Below are 15,138 nucleotides of genomic sequence, written 5' to 3'. Positions count from 1 at the left end.
ATTTGTACGCAGTGGAGTCTCCCTACATACACAGATTAAAACGTCAAGCCAGAGAATTAGCCAACAAACATGATTATTCCTGGATGTGGATTCGAAATAATACGGTTATTGTAAGCAAGGATGATAACTCTCCACACATATGTATTGTCACCGAAAATGACCTCAGCAAGATCGTATGAAGAAATTTGAAACAGAGTGATTTTTATCAATGAAGAGCCTGTGCTTATATACCTTTTTTTATCTTTTATTGAAAATTGTAATATAATTGTAATTGTTTTATTGAAAAATTTATTGCGTAAATTGAAAATAATTGTACTACCTAAAAATTACTTATTCAAGTGCTAGAGATTAAGTTGAAGTGCCGAATTTTGCAAATTATCAAAATTATTATAGACTATAATCTGCCTTATATGTTACCATGATCTTACCGGACTTATTGTCGAAAATGTTTGTTGTTATCATTTGCAATTTTGTGAAGCTGTTTGAGACAGCTCAAATAATTTTGTTCTACTTTGTTCATTTTTGCCAGCCAAACTGTCCCGTTGGGATTTGGCTTCAATAAATGTTAACTAACTAACTAACGCTAACTACTGAGCCAACGACCGCTCGAGTCATGAGAAATGAGAAATTTTCAGTTACAATAACGTTGTAGTTTCTGAAAAATGTACAGATTGTTTTAAAAGTTTTCAAAATTTCATAACAGAATATGTGATAATTATTAATTATTTAATTACAAGAAGTAATGATAACGAAAACTTTTGCGTGGCCAGTCGCCCGACGGAGATAGCTTTTCATCGGTGATGACTGGCTATGGTATCAAAAATGACCGTCAGCCAATTAAAAATTTGAGTTGGGATCAGTGGAGTTCAAACTTGCTTCGATTTGACAAAGTACAGTTATAAATTCTTCACTTATGAGCTTGGTTCCGTCAATGACCCTTAACTGATTTTGACAGCTGCTTTCTAAAGTCCTTCCAAGCCCTCAGAAGGATTAAATTTCCATTTTATATCACAACTCGCATCGAATCAAATGGCGGCCTCAGATTGCTCTGAATAGGCAATCACTCCAAACATCAATCGGAGGGCCTCGGCGAGAGATGAAGCGCTTGAGTGCAATTATGAACGATGAAATGTCGCATTTAAAAACAAGTTCAAAATGAATAGCTTTCAGCGCCAAGCATTCAAAGACCAAAATGTAGCACTTAATAGGAATTTTTCTTCATCTGTCAAAAGATCGCACCCTCCAAGGGGGTGAATTTCCTTCAATAGCGTCTTCTTGAAGTCGACAGATTGAACTGCGTTCCTCCGTGTATCGCAAGCTTGTGAGCTTCTTGTATCAACGGCCGTGCTAAAACAGATTCCCCGGGTAGTATTCCCTGGAAAGTCTCATCTGGATTGAGTAAAGAATGCTTGAGTCCTCCTAAAACTCTAAGTATCTCGTCTATCAATATTGGATTCAATTATAAGATTCGACTCGATGCAGGCGATGGCTTCCTTTCTTTTCGTTAAAGCTTAGATTTGAGCAGCTCTTGGACAGAAACTACTCGGGATAGAATATCCGTGGGATCTTTGAGTTCGATGAGGAATAGCATCAGGAACACAAAGGGTCGAATAAACACTTACACAATTCCCTTATAGACACACAAAAAACTTTATTGAACGTAATGATATTTGATCTCAATTACATGTCTACGTTTATTCCCACACACTAAGCAACAAGCTTCAGTTGTCATATTGTCACAATGAAGAGTCATTGGAGTTAAGTCTCTATCTAACATAAGTTTAATCGATTGGTGAAATCCAATCAGTTCTTGGCAGGCTATGCTCATAGCAACATACTCGCTTTCGCAGGTGGAAAGTGAGACAAGATGAACTTTTCTAGTTTTTCACGCGATTGCATCGCCGAACAGTCTTATTACGTAACCATTTGTTGTCAATGAGCCTTTACAGTCTGCATAACTAGCATCTGAGTAGCCCTCAAGTCCGTCTAACTTCCAGGTGAATTATAGGCCGATGTGCTTAGTCTGCTTTAAGTATCGACATACTCGTTTGACCATGGACCATTCAAGCGCTGTTGGATTTATTTGATGTCTACTTAGTACGTTTACAGCATATGAAATGTTTGGTCTAACTGTGCTTGCTAGGTATCGGTGGATTTTCCATTTCATCTTTTCGGGCTGATTTTCATACCATACAGTGCCCGTTGCAGCTTGCACATCAACTTTTCTCGTATTTCATTGGTGCATTCCATTCTTTCTGGGATTTCTATGAACACATCGTTTTCGATTGTCCCATTGAGGAAAGCTGTTTTCTAGTCAAGCTGACAAACTTCTAGATCCAGCTTATTTATGATGACCAGAGCTGCTCTGATGATTTGCATCCGAGACCCAGAAGCGTATATTTCATCAAGCTCGTAGTCATTTTTGTCCTTGAAGCATCTGCATACTAATCGAGCTTGGGTTTCGTTTCAGCATTTATCTTGAATCAATGATGTTCGATTTTCTGTCATTCAAACTTATAGGTCTATCTACCAATGTCCAAACTTGATTTTCTCTCATAGCCTCAAACTCTGCATGTACTGCATTTAACCATTCCTTTCTTTCATAACACTTCATAGCTTGTTTAAATGACGCTGGTTCCTTTTGTACTCGAGCAATCAATGCTTCATTTGTCAGCACATTAAAATCTGAGTCTATCTGTTGCTTGTCATCGTCTACAGTTTCGAGTTGCGAGTACGAACAAGTCTCACGAGTGTTGTCCGTTTGTCATTTCTCTCCCTCCGTTTCTAATGACTCTGATGTCGTCTCATCGAATTTCACAAACCAGCTTTCTTTATCAATTTCCATCATTGGATTTCTCCAATGGAGCACGTCTCTTCTATCATATCTATCGCCGAACACAAATCTTTCGTTGAATCGAACATGTATGCTCTCATATAATTTTCCTTCTTCGGACTTGAATAATATGTATCTAGTGTTTGAAATGCCAATAAGCACCATTGTCTCATTCAGCCGGGAGAATATGGTTCCATTGTGTCTTTGAACTTTCATGTATGCTAAAAAGCCAAAACGTTTGATCTGTTTTAAGTTGAGTTAACATTCCGGATTAAACTTTTGTAGTGGGCTAATCATATCATTCGAGCTGTGAGGAGTCCTGTAGTAGATGAATGCTCCAGCGTATCTGGACGGCGTAAGTTTTAGAATTGTTCCTCTCTTTGCAGCTAGATGTGTTGTTAGTTTCGTAATCACGTTTACGAGTAGATATATATGCCATAACATTTCTCTTTACAACTTGTTTAACTTGTGATGTGTTTATTGTTTCCAACTCAATAACCCAGTAAGGCTTTTTTTGTATGTACCTGACATAAATATTTCGTTCAAGCTTGGATAGAAAATATCAATACGTTATTTGAGTACACGCTCAATCCTTGATCAAGAAATCGTCTGACAGACAGCAGATTATCTGAAAATGATTTCGCGCATAATAATTGTAAGTTTGACGTGTGATCAAACTTGTGTGTCGGTATTGATAGAGACGGGATTGAGCATTGTAAATAAAGACACTATGAATCTATGTGTTGTATAGTATAGATTGAGAATTCGGCATTTCGAGTTGATTCAGGTACATAAATATAAGGTAAAGTATTGCATTGTTTTCGTGATAATATATTAAAATTTTTATTAGCAACAACAGAGCTTCAATATCAACGTGACCGATTCATTGTAATGTTTTACGATTATAATTAATATTAAAACATCAAAATAATCATCAAAGATTTACTTAAAATTATTACCTACATTCACAACTGGTAAGCAGTACCCGGTTTTTTTTTCAAAATATTTTCCTGCCAAAATTTGAAATTTTTTTTCCCGCCAAATTTTGAAATTTTTTCCCGCCAAAATTTAAATTTTTCCCCGCCAAAATTCCAAAATTTTTTCCCGCCAAATTTCTAAAAATTTTTCCCGCCAAATTTCTAAAAAATTTTCCCGCCCAATTTTAAAATTTTTTCCCGCCAAAATTCCAAAAAATTTTCCCGCCAAAATTTGAAATTTTTTCCCGCCAAATTTCTAAAATTTTTTCCCGCCAAAATTCAAATTTTTTCCCGCCAAATTTCTAAAAAATTTTCCCGCCAAATTTTAAAATTTTTTCCCGCCAAAATTCCAAAAATTTTTTCCCGCCAAATTTTAAAATTTTTCCCGCCAAAATTCAAATTTTTTCCCGCCAAAATTCCAAAAATTTTTCCCGCCAAAATTCCAAAAAATTTTCCCGCCAAAATTCCAAAAAATTTTCCCGCCAAAATTTGAAATTTTTTCCCGCCAAATTTCTAAAATTTTTTCCCGCCAAAATTCAAATTTTTTCCCGCCAAATTTCTAAAAAATTTTCCCGCCAAATTTTAAAATTTTTTCCCGCCAAAATTCCAAAAATTTTTTCCCGCCAAATTTTAAAATTTTTCCCGCCAAAATTCAAATTTTTTCCCGCCAAAATTCCAAANTTTTAGAAATTTGGCGGGAAAAAATTTCAAATTTTGGCGGGAAAAATTTGTGGAATTTTGGCGGGAAAAAATTTTAAAATTTGGCGGGAAAATTTTCAAATTTTGGCGGAAAAAAATTTCAAAATTTGGCGGGAAAAATTTTCGAGAAATTTGGCGGGAAAAATTTGAATTTTGGCGGGAAAAAATTTTAGAAATTTGGCGGGAAAAAATTTCAAATTTTGGCGGGAAAAATTTGTGGAATTTTGGCGGGAAAAAATTTTAAAATTTGGCGGGAAAATTTTCAAATTTTGGCGGAAAAAAATTTCAAAATTTGGCGGGAAAAATTTTCGAGAAATTTGGCGGGAAAAATTTGAATTTTGGCGGGAAAAAATTTTAGAAATTTGGCGGGAAAAAATTTCAAATTTTGGCGGGAAAAATTTTTGGAATTTTGGCGGGAAAAAATTTCAAATTTTGGCGGGAAAAAATTGGAATTTCGGCGGGAAAAAATCGGAATTTTGGCGGGAAAATATTTCGAAATTACGTGGGTCAATTTTTGAATTTTGGCGGGAAAACAATTGAAATTGTGGCGATTTTTTTTGAAATTATAGGGAGAAACTCTCCAAAATTCGGTGGGAATACTTTCAAAACGTAAACCGGTAAAATTTCAAAAAAAATCCTGCAAGAAAAGCTCGAAAAATACCTGCTAATTGTTATATCACATGGAGTTATTCTCATTTGCGAAATTGATTGGGTTACTTGGGTTTGCTTTTTTTATTATTTAAATATCGCATGAGCTTAAAATTCGCCGTAACTCGTGCCATCATCCCTCATGTTACCTGATGTTAAAAAATCATAACTGCAATCATCAAGAAAAGTACTATTTTTGTTATGGTATTCTGCAAATATAAACAAGCGCTGAATATTGATATGATTATGGTTTTTTTAAAGTTATTGTAAATATCGAATGATATCGTATCATCACGAATGTTCTGTTTATTGGAATGGCTAAGCCAAAAATCCACTTTTTGATCGATTGTTTATTCAACACTAAATATAGTATATCCAATTACCTTGAATAAATTTGAACTTATTCTTTTTCATGTTCTGACCACATATAAAAAAGTTTAACGCTACAGCTCTAATTATGCACTGTTCCAATTGACATAAGCAAACAAATTAGAGCAAAAGTATGTGCCAATATGCAGTAATAACTATAATAAAAATGAAAAATTTTTGAAAAATACAACCTCTCGCTATTGATCCTGTTTCACCTACTTCTGTGACTCAATTGAAGTTGTTTTATTGAATTCTTGATAATATAATACTTCGCCAGAATTTTAACTTATTTTTAAGTCATTGAATGGTTGATATAAGTACGCCGTATGAATAGTTTTAGGCTTTCTAACCGTCGGTGGTTTGAAGGCTCATTGAATGAGAATGTTTATTAAATGAGAGGTTTATTAAATAATCACAACACTTTATGGAAAAAAAAACCTTTCGGTAAAAAAAAACCAATGTCTTTTATTCACTGTTTTTGTCACTTATACTTATACACGCATATACACACACACACAAAAGAATCAAGTTTCAACCAAGAAGGTGAATGAATTGCTATCGTTAGTCGTTTTTTTTTCTAGAACAATCAGATCCGTTGGATCGAAGCGCTCAAACTCTAATACCCCTTCCGATCATGCACATACTAGCCGTTGGCCAGCAATCACCGCGAGCACGCGCAGGAGTCGCATTTGTGCGTCTTTGTCGCATCACGTTCGTGACGCGACACCGTAGGGCGTGGGTTCGATCCCCACCGGACGAATTTTCGAGGTTCGTTTTTTCGCCTGGTGTGGTCGAGCCCGTGCCCGAGGTGGAGCGGGTACCACTCAAAAAGAAGACCCGGGCTATGTCATCAGCCTCCGAAGCGGTAAAAAAACCCCGATCACTGTGCGAGCTGGAAGCGATAGGATAACCATAAGTAGGAGCCCGAGGCGTGGACTCACAAGGCTGGCAATAGATGGAGCACAACACTCCCATGATGAAGTCGGAAGCGAGAACCACACTCACAAGAGAGCGCCGGATGCGAGGGCCAAGGCTCTGCTGGAGCGCATGATGGCGCCTGAAGCGAGAACCACACTCACAAGACGACAACAGAAAAGGAGGAGCACTCACAGGGTAGCGCCGGAAGCGAGAACCACACTCACAAGATGGCACTAGACAGCGAGTTCTAAAGAAGATGTCCAACTCAGGAGGAGATGCCAGCAATGTGTGACCACGCAGTAGACGGCTCTGAAGAAGGGGATACGACAATCGACGATGGCATCGCGCAGGATCGGAGGTTCACCAAAGTAGAAAAAAAATGAGTCCCAAGCCCAGCCTCACCGAAGCAATGCCTAACGGCGGATACCGGTGAGTGTCCGAATGGGGTGGAGTAGAAAAAAACACACACATACACACACACACACACACACACACACACAGCCTTCGTCGGTCTGGTGGGTAAAGGTGTTGGGCCATCTATCTGCTAGACCAACGCTGTGCTGAGGGAACGGGATCGATCCCCACTGAGGGAAATTTCATTCGTGAATTTCCGCTCGGTGGGGTCGAGCCCGAGCCCGAAGTGGTTCGAATTTCACTATAAACTGTAGGTCCACGGCTGTAGGCAGCCTCCTGGAGGGTGAAATATCCTCCTATCACCCTGCGGCCCAAGTTGAGAAGAATTCCCGCAAGATGGAGCCCGAAAGCCGGAACTCCTAGTGCTGATGTTGACCAACGGAGTGCATCATTCAAGAGGAAAAGCGCCGACACAAGGAAGAGCACCAACCCCTCGGCTCCAAGTTCGAATCCTTAGGGATGCAGCCCGATATCAGAACTTCTAGTGTTGGCGCTGACCAACGGAGCTTACACTCATCATGGAGGAAGCCAGAAAAAAGCGAGAGGTGCTCGCAAGAAGCGGAGATGCTGGACGGTGTCGGGCGTGAGACCGGGTCCTCTCTCACAAGGACGGCACTAGCCCAGCTTACGGCGAAGTTCTGACGAACGTACCGAAGAAGAAACATCAGCACAAGGGAGAGCACCGACAAAGACGGCTCCGGAAGGCGGGAATGACGCTGGATGAGGGCTCCGCGGGGCGAGCGTGGGATCACCAACGAGTTGACACGGTTCCTGAACCCCTGATCACCGCGCCTTAACGTGCGGTGGATGGGAGATGTAGGGAAATGACCAAATACATCGATGCAGCAGCACTGCTAAAAGGCACCCACCGAAGTAATGTCTAACGATGGTTCCGGTGGGAATCATGCCGGAGTTTGGAAGGGCCACTGGTGCAAGGGTTTACCCTGCCCACGCCGTCTCCATTAAAAAAAAAAAAAAAAAAAAAAAAAAAAAAAAAAAAAAAAAAAAAAAAAAAAAAAAAAAAAACACACACACACAAACAATGCAAACACACACACTTTTATCATGCAATTTTCGTGAATTTATAAAAATTTTGTTAGTAGAAACACGATTTTAATCCGCAACATGAGGACTGAACGATACCGTCACGCCGCGTAGTGGCGAAATTCTGTACTAGCGCACTAGGGCAATTTTGATGAAATAACATGGGAAACTCGATAAATGTACAAAATAATAAATGTTGCACAATGAATTTTGTACATTTATCATTTTTAATTGAAAGTACATACCTAGATATGAATTTAGAAATTTTAATCCTATTAAAAAGTTGATAAATAAGTGTTGATAAACAACATTTAATGTCAAATATCCGAGTGCCGCACAGCGTGTAAAAGTATCTAAATGCACCTAGAAGAAAAATGTAACGCATTATTTCGATGGAAAATTGCCTCAGCTTTCCGATGATGAGCTCAGATTTTCCGAAATTTTCCGCTTTACCCGGGAAAATCGACGGAAAAACTTTAAACTCAATTTTCCCGTATAAAGCGGAAAATTTTGGAAAATCTGAGTTCATCATCGGAAAGCTGAGGCAATTTCCCATCAAAAGTATGTGTTAGTTTTATTTACTAGATCCATTTAGGTACTTTTACAGCGAGTTACAAATTCAGCGATTTGACTGATATGGTGTTTATCAGCACTTGATTATTACATTTTAATAAGATTAAAATTGCTGAATTTTGTACATTTATCATTTTTAATTGAAATTACATACCTAAATATGAATTTAGCAATTTTAGTCCTATTAAAAAGTTGATATACAAGTGAGCAATTAAAATATAAAAAGTCTCGAAAACGTTATACGCACTTCGAATATGAGTTTCTTAGCGGACCACAGCAGAAGAGCAAAGTTGATATTAACCTTACGAGAATCGGTGCACTGCCGCGCGTGGCGCTAGTTGTAGTCGTCGAGTTTCTGACAACGCTGCGCTACGCTGCTATTTACCCGTACCAGTTACGTAAAAAACAGAACAATGATGGATAAGTTAAAAAAAAAAACGCTATTTGTTGTATCAAAGGATGTAATACAGTGAAACGAAATCGATTAGATAATATTAGTTTTTATCAGCCTAAAAGAGAAAAGTCAACGACGAACAAATGGTGTATAGCCTTAAAGGTTAAGAAACTGCCTGATTATCCACTTGTATGCCACGAGCACTTCTTGTCTGAAGATTTTAAACCTGGTAAAAATTTTTTCTAATCAATAAAATTATGTGTAAATTTTACACAGTGCATATATAATATATACATTTTCTTACCAGGTGCTGGACGTAAACGAGTTTTAAAGGAGGGCACAGTCCCAACTCAAAATCTCCCTATTTCTTTATTAACTGAAAGTACAAAAGATCCAGAACTATCATAGAAAAGAAAATGTAGATTGCAAGAAAGAGAACTTAAAAAGAAATTGTAAGTTGTATTAATTATTTTGCATATTATGAGTAGTAGATTGTGAAATTCATTATTTTATTATTTTACAAAATGCTGGATGCAGAAACAATTACCAGTTATTCTGAAACTGATTCAGTGACTAATCCTTGTATAAATGAACACAAAATGACAGTTGATTATGCAATTGATGCAAATGATGCAATTAATGACGTGGATTCCTATGGTGATGACAGTTCAGTCAACAACATACAACATTATGTGAGGGTGCTTTAAATAAAGATCAAAGTGTTCAAGTAGATATTAAAAAATATGACAAAAATATTCAAACAGAATATCAATCATCAGTTATTTCACACTTTTTCAACTCAGACAAAAAACTTTATCTTTTAAGTGGAATTCAATCAAATACTGTTTTGGATACACTTGAAGAGTGTATCAGTGATTTGAGACAATTTAACAAGAAAAGGTCAAGTAAAGTTCTATCGTTAAGAGAATGTATTTTGTTAACATTCGTCAAGTTAAAGCTGAATCTTAGTTATAGAGTAATTGCAGTTTGGTTTAACATATCACCTGAAATGTTTAAAAAATGTTTTATAAGTACTCTGAAAGAACTTGCTTTGGTTTTGGATAGTGTTTTACGATGGCCAAGTAGACAAGAGATTTTAGATAACTTGCCTAAATGTTTCAGAAAATACAATTCAACAAGAATAGTTTTGGACTGTTTTGAGATCCCGGTCAAACAGTCAAAATATTTGAAGTGTAGGATTCCAACATATTCAAATTATAAATCAAGAAATACGCTGAAATTCATGCTTGGTGTGACTCCATCAGGATTGATATCATACATTAGCAAAGCATATGGTGGTAGAGTTTCAGATAAAGCAATATTTAAAAAATCTTGTTTACTGGATAGAATGGTGAGAAGTGTAGATGCTATAATGGTGGACAGAGGGTTCTTAATTGACGCAGAATGTGCTGAAGTTGGAATAAAATTGATTCGACCATCCTTTTTAAAAAAAAAAGTACAAATGAGTCATAAAGAAGTCAGTTCGGGAGCAGACATCGCAGCTGCAAATATGTAGAAAGAAGAATCAAAAGAATACGTGAATTCTCAGTCCTACAAGGGCCAGTGCCAATAGAAATAGTGCCTTACATAAATATAATAATGAAAGTAATTTGTGCATTTTCCAATTTGGGTTCACCAATATTAAGCCAAAATAAATTTATTCAGGCATGATTAAATGTAATAAATAAAAATTTTCAATAACTTTTAAATATTTCCATTTTGTCTGACTTAATCTATCTTTGATTTTCGTATCACAATTACATTAATGATTAACATATATTAATTTTAAAGTTGTCCATGATTATCAATGTAATAATTAAACAAATAATAACAGTAACGCTAAATATTTTTAGCATTATTTTCTAGACATGGCAGAATGTGATTAAAATAGGCACTTTTTACCACGGCAAATAATTTTGTACAGTACGTTGCAGAATATAATATATCTATAACAATCATAGAATCATCAAAGGATGAATACACAACTAAGTGACACTTTGTAAGACCAAGAAGCATCATTCCTAATTGCACTTGAGCATAATATTTATGATCCTCTTTCAGTATTTATTGATTAATAATTTCAATGTATCCTAATTTAGGAACAAGTTCAGATACTGTCTTTTTCTTGCCATCAATTGAACATTTTACTTCAATTAATATTTTTGAATTTAAAAGAACTTCATCTGCACTATATCCTAGCCATGGACACATCAAATGAACTAAAATTCCAGCTTTGTCAATCTTGACTTGAAATACATTTTCATACTTTTTGACAGCCTTATCTTCATTAAGTATACCATGTTTGGTGTTAGTGTTAGCGTTAAAAAATATGCTTTGACACTTTTTCTTCCAATCAGGTTTTTGAATGAAGTAATATTTAAGTAATTCATAACGTGTGCTTCCTGTGATTCTGCACTTTTTTGCTTTTTTCCACACTTCATTTTTCTGTCCTAATGTTTTTAAAAAAAGGGTCTGAGAATCATCCCTCGTTAATTTTACATATTTGTCATAAAATTCAGATGTAAAATCAACATCTAGTTTTTGAGTTCCAATTAAATGTGTTCTACCCAGTAAATTATCTATAATTCTTGACTATATGAAATGGTGTTGATAAACTTCTTAGTCTGTCGTCTCTTAGAAAAGTGTATAGTAGCTTCACCATTAGGTGTACCTAAAATTTAATAATCATATATATATATGTATTTAAGAAAGTATTTAGATCATACAACTGTAAGAGCTTTTTTACTTACAAGATATTAGTCTATTAAAAAAAGACGTTTTTAATTTATCACTGACTTTATTATAATTAACTGTCACATCTTCTTTTTTAAAGTGACAATAATTATGAATGGGTAGAGCATTATTTACATAGGGATGATTAAAGAATTTTTTAAATTTTCCCCATTTTTGCCTTGAATCGGTGCAGCTTACTGGCTGTAAATTAGCTACTCTACTCCTGTTGTAATTTAAGTTACAATTATAAAGTATTTCTTGATTGAAATAGTAATTGTTCGTACTTACCTATTAATAAATAACAAAGTTGCAAAGATGTGTTTACATTTTCCACCTGTACCAGCTGGACAAGAACAATTACAACATATCTTTTTCGTCGTTTGAGTAACAGATATTTTTATTTTTACTTCATGTGGAGTATCATGAATTTTTGAAGATTTAACGACGTAAGAAACAAAATTAATACTTCTTTTATCTCTAGTTGTAAAACCACATAATAAAATATGATTTGCTAAGAGTACTGCCTCACCTTCAATCATCGGTCTTTTAGAATTATTCAAAATAACTAATATATCTTGCATATTAATTTCAAATTGACTGGAAGTTTGAGGCATTGTGAACAGTGAGAATGTTACATCGGTACTGAACTTGAATTGTACTAGTTAAAGCCAACTAGCTCAAACGAAACACAAAGTCAACAATACAATATCAACAATACCGATCGTGAAAAATGGAATTTCTTAATTACGAAATACAAGAGATTGAAATAAATTTTTAATAGGATTAAAATTGCTAAATTCATATTTAGGTATGTACTTTCAATTAAAAATGATAAATGTACAAAATTCAGCAATTTTCATCTTATTAAAAAGTTGATAATCAAGTGCTGATAAACAACATTTCACGTCAACTGCCGCACAGCGCGGCATTATTCAGTCAAATCGATGAATTTGTAACTCGCTGTAAAAGTACCTAAATGGATCTAGTAAAAAAAACTAATACATGATTTCGACGGAAAATTGCCTCAGCTTTTCGATGATGAACTCAGATTTCCCTAAATTTTCCGCTTTATCCAGGAAAATTGAGTTAAAAGTTTTTCCGTCGATTTTCCCGGGTAAAGCCGAAAATTTCGGAAAATCTGAGCTCATCATCGGAAAGCTGAGGCAATTTTCCATCGAAACCATGTATTAGTTTTTTTTACTAGATCCATTTAGATACTTTTACAGCGAGTTACAAATTCAACGATTCGACCAAATAATGCCGCGCTGTGCGGCACTCGGATATTTGACATTAAATGTTGTTTATCAACACTTATTTATCAACTTTTTAATAGGATTAAAATTTCTAAATTCATATCTAGGTATGTACTTTCAATTAAAAATGATAAATGTACAAAATTCATTGTGCAACATTTATTATTTTGTACATTTATCGAATTTCCCATGTTATTTCATCAAAATTGCCCTAGTGCGCTAGTACAGAATTTCGCCACTACGCGGCGTGACGGTATCGTTTAGTCCTCAATAGTCATATGATGGCTTGCCGAATTTTTGACAAAGAATTGCGTGTCTCTGACACCAGGTAACGCGGGAGCTATTGCGTCGAACAGAGCATCTCTGATGTCAATCTCGATGAGCTTTTGAACGTCGGGTATTCAATTGTAAATTCGAACTAAGTCATCGAACCTGTCCCAGAATTCAGACGCCTTTTCTCGGAGAGGCTGGTATTTAATGCTGTTCAATTTTTCACTAAAAACTTATGGAGTAATGCTTGTCTCGTTGAACTTTAGCTCTTTAATCCTTTTCAATAGGTCAATCGGATCTTGAAGATGGGACACCTTAGTGTAGTAAGACATATCTATTCTGTTTATAATATCTCGCACTCTAATTTTGTCCTTTTCGAACTGTTCAGGGGACAAACAATTTTTCCTGGTGATTTTTGAATCAATCACGTACATTAGATCAAACAACGTGAGTTCAGAGGTTGGAAAGTCAATAAATAACTCGAAAGTTACATCGCTGGTTAGTTTGCACTCTCTTCTACCTGAATTCACTTTGTTTGACACCTCAATCTGAATTTTATCCGACAGGTCGAGCTCCCCATTACTAACTTTTATATAACTAATTTCATCTCTGATGGTTTGAGAAATGAAATCGCGATTTAGATAAACATTTTGAGGTCTTACCGAACTTTTCGATGAACTTTCGCTCATAATAGCCTTTTCTCATTCATCTCATAATTTGTTTTCTACGTCTTTTTACGAGCACTTAATAGTTTAAACAAGCTTACCTCTCGATACCGAAAAGGATTTACTCTTAAACGTGGAATCCATTTCACTAGCTGTGGAACACAAAAAAAATTACTCTCTAGCTCTGTAGTCCGGTGTGGCAATGAGCACAATCGCACATCGGTGTTTAAATCCTTCCGCCATACCTTTACGAGCAACAAAGACTTTTTCTAGCTTTGTTTTTTTTCTCAGCAGTGGAAGCGTACTGGGCCCATAACCTGTTGTTATTATCTTTGAGTTCGACGAGGAATAGCAACAGGAACAGAAAGGGTTGAATAAACACTTATACAATTCATTTATAAACACACACAAAACTTTATGGAAAGAATGGTAATTTAGATTAATATTCAAGATTTAGTTTATATCGAACGTATCTACGAGTAATCGAACTTATTAAACAAAAGAGAACAAAATACTTGATAAGGAAAAAGTTAGAATTGAGTTTAAACATGCGCACTTGACGGTGTGCAAAGACCGAGTGAGTAGGTAGAGACGGGGCCGGCAGGCACGAAGCGCTCTTGTCTCTCTTGCTGGCGTTGCATGGTAGAGCAGCGGCCCTACCGTATCGATAGGCAGTGATCACACCAACCCAACACATTATAAGGTTGTAACTTGCCCTGAAGTGCTATAGTTCAGCTTTGACTCTATGTGTATTATATATACTTCATACCAAAGTCTACAATGCAATTATTCTGGCGTGTAGATTTCGTCTACAATGCAATTATTCTGGCAATATAGCTTCAAGTTCTGTGAATAACAATTTTACGAAATTGAATTGAATTTTTTAGACGCGTAGTCTGAGATTCACACAACTCGCCTATTCCACAAAATTGTGATCCCATGTATCACATTTTAAACGTAACATTTAATTTCGCTCCTATGAGTGGCTTGAATTAAATTACACCGTGTTATTTCATCATCAAGCCTCATTACATCCGAAGTGCGTCTTACAAAATTAGCTTATCTTTTGCCAAAATCGTTTACCGACTCTCTTTTCTTTTGAAACAAGTCTAAGATCCCCGCATCCGTTTGGTATCTATGTGTGATCCACGTGGAATCTTTGTCCGATCTGCGTGGTATGCATTTTTGTGGAATGAGAGATGAGTATGTGAGTGAAGGAAGTAGAAGAAACAAAGGAGAGAGCTTGCAGAAAAAGAAGCTTAGCAACGAAAAATCGGAGTCTGTTGGTTGTTGAGCGTCGATCAGGACGCAACGCTTGAGAGAAAGAAAATAAACTCATATTTAATTA

The 15,138-nt window shown here is 36.0% G+C and overlaps 2 protein-coding genes and 1 long non-coding RNA gene across 3 annotated transcripts in view; 1 reads left to right on the top strand and 2 right to left on the bottom strand.

The window, feature by feature from the left end:
• LOC106651280 (glutamate [NMDA] receptor subunit 1) overlaps positions 1-15,138 on the bottom strand; it is a 90,099-nt gene that overhangs the window by 33,520 nt on the left and 41,441 nt on the right. The gene's annotated exons all lie outside the window — the stretch shown is intronic.
• On the top strand, positions 8,838-10,511 carry LOC106651653. Its single transcript, XR_001339354.1, has 3 exons — positions 8,838-9,098; positions 9,177-9,321; positions 9,407-10,511. It is a non-coding gene; the product is annotated as an uncharacterized LOC106651653 (long non-coding RNA).
• On the bottom strand, positions 11,348-12,229 carry LOC106651652. Its single transcript, XM_014370273.2, has 3 exons — positions 11,891-12,229; positions 11,620-11,825; positions 11,348-11,540 (listed from the first exon to the last, which is right to left on the bottom strand). The coding sequence occupies exons 1-3, from the start codon at positions 12,214-12,216 to the stop codon at positions 11,449-11,451; spliced, it is 624 nt and encodes a 207-aa protein (XP_014225759.1). The 5' UTR covers positions 12,217-12,229; the 3' UTR covers positions 11,348-11,448.

The sequence above is a fragment of the Trichogramma pretiosum genome, unplaced genomic scaffold (genome assembly GCF_000599845.2).
Source record: "Trichogramma pretiosum strain Unisexual culture from Peru unplaced genomic scaffold, Tpre_2.0 scaffold59, whole genome shotgun sequence".
Lineage (NCBI taxonomy): Eukaryota > Metazoa > Arthropoda > Insecta > Hymenoptera > Trichogrammatidae > Trichogramma > Trichogramma pretiosum.
This window is presented reverse-complemented; position numbering and strand designations above follow the sequence as displayed.

What these genes read in the sequence shown, in the direction of transcription:
- LOC106651652 (XM_014370273.2), bottom strand. Translation starts at nt 12,216, where the DNA reads ATGCCTCAAACTTCCAGTCAATTTGAAATTAATATGCAAGATATATTA. An exon ending in ACTTTGTTATTTATTAATAG is followed by an intron (nt 11,826 to 11,890) that starts GTAAGTACGAAC and finishes AAATTACAACAG; the next exon opens with GAGTAGAGTAGCTAATTTAC. An exon ending in TTTTAATAGACTAATATCTT is followed by an intron (nt 11,541 to 11,619) that starts GTAAGTAAAAAA and finishes ATTAAATTTTAG; the next exon opens with GTACACCTAATGGTGAAGCT.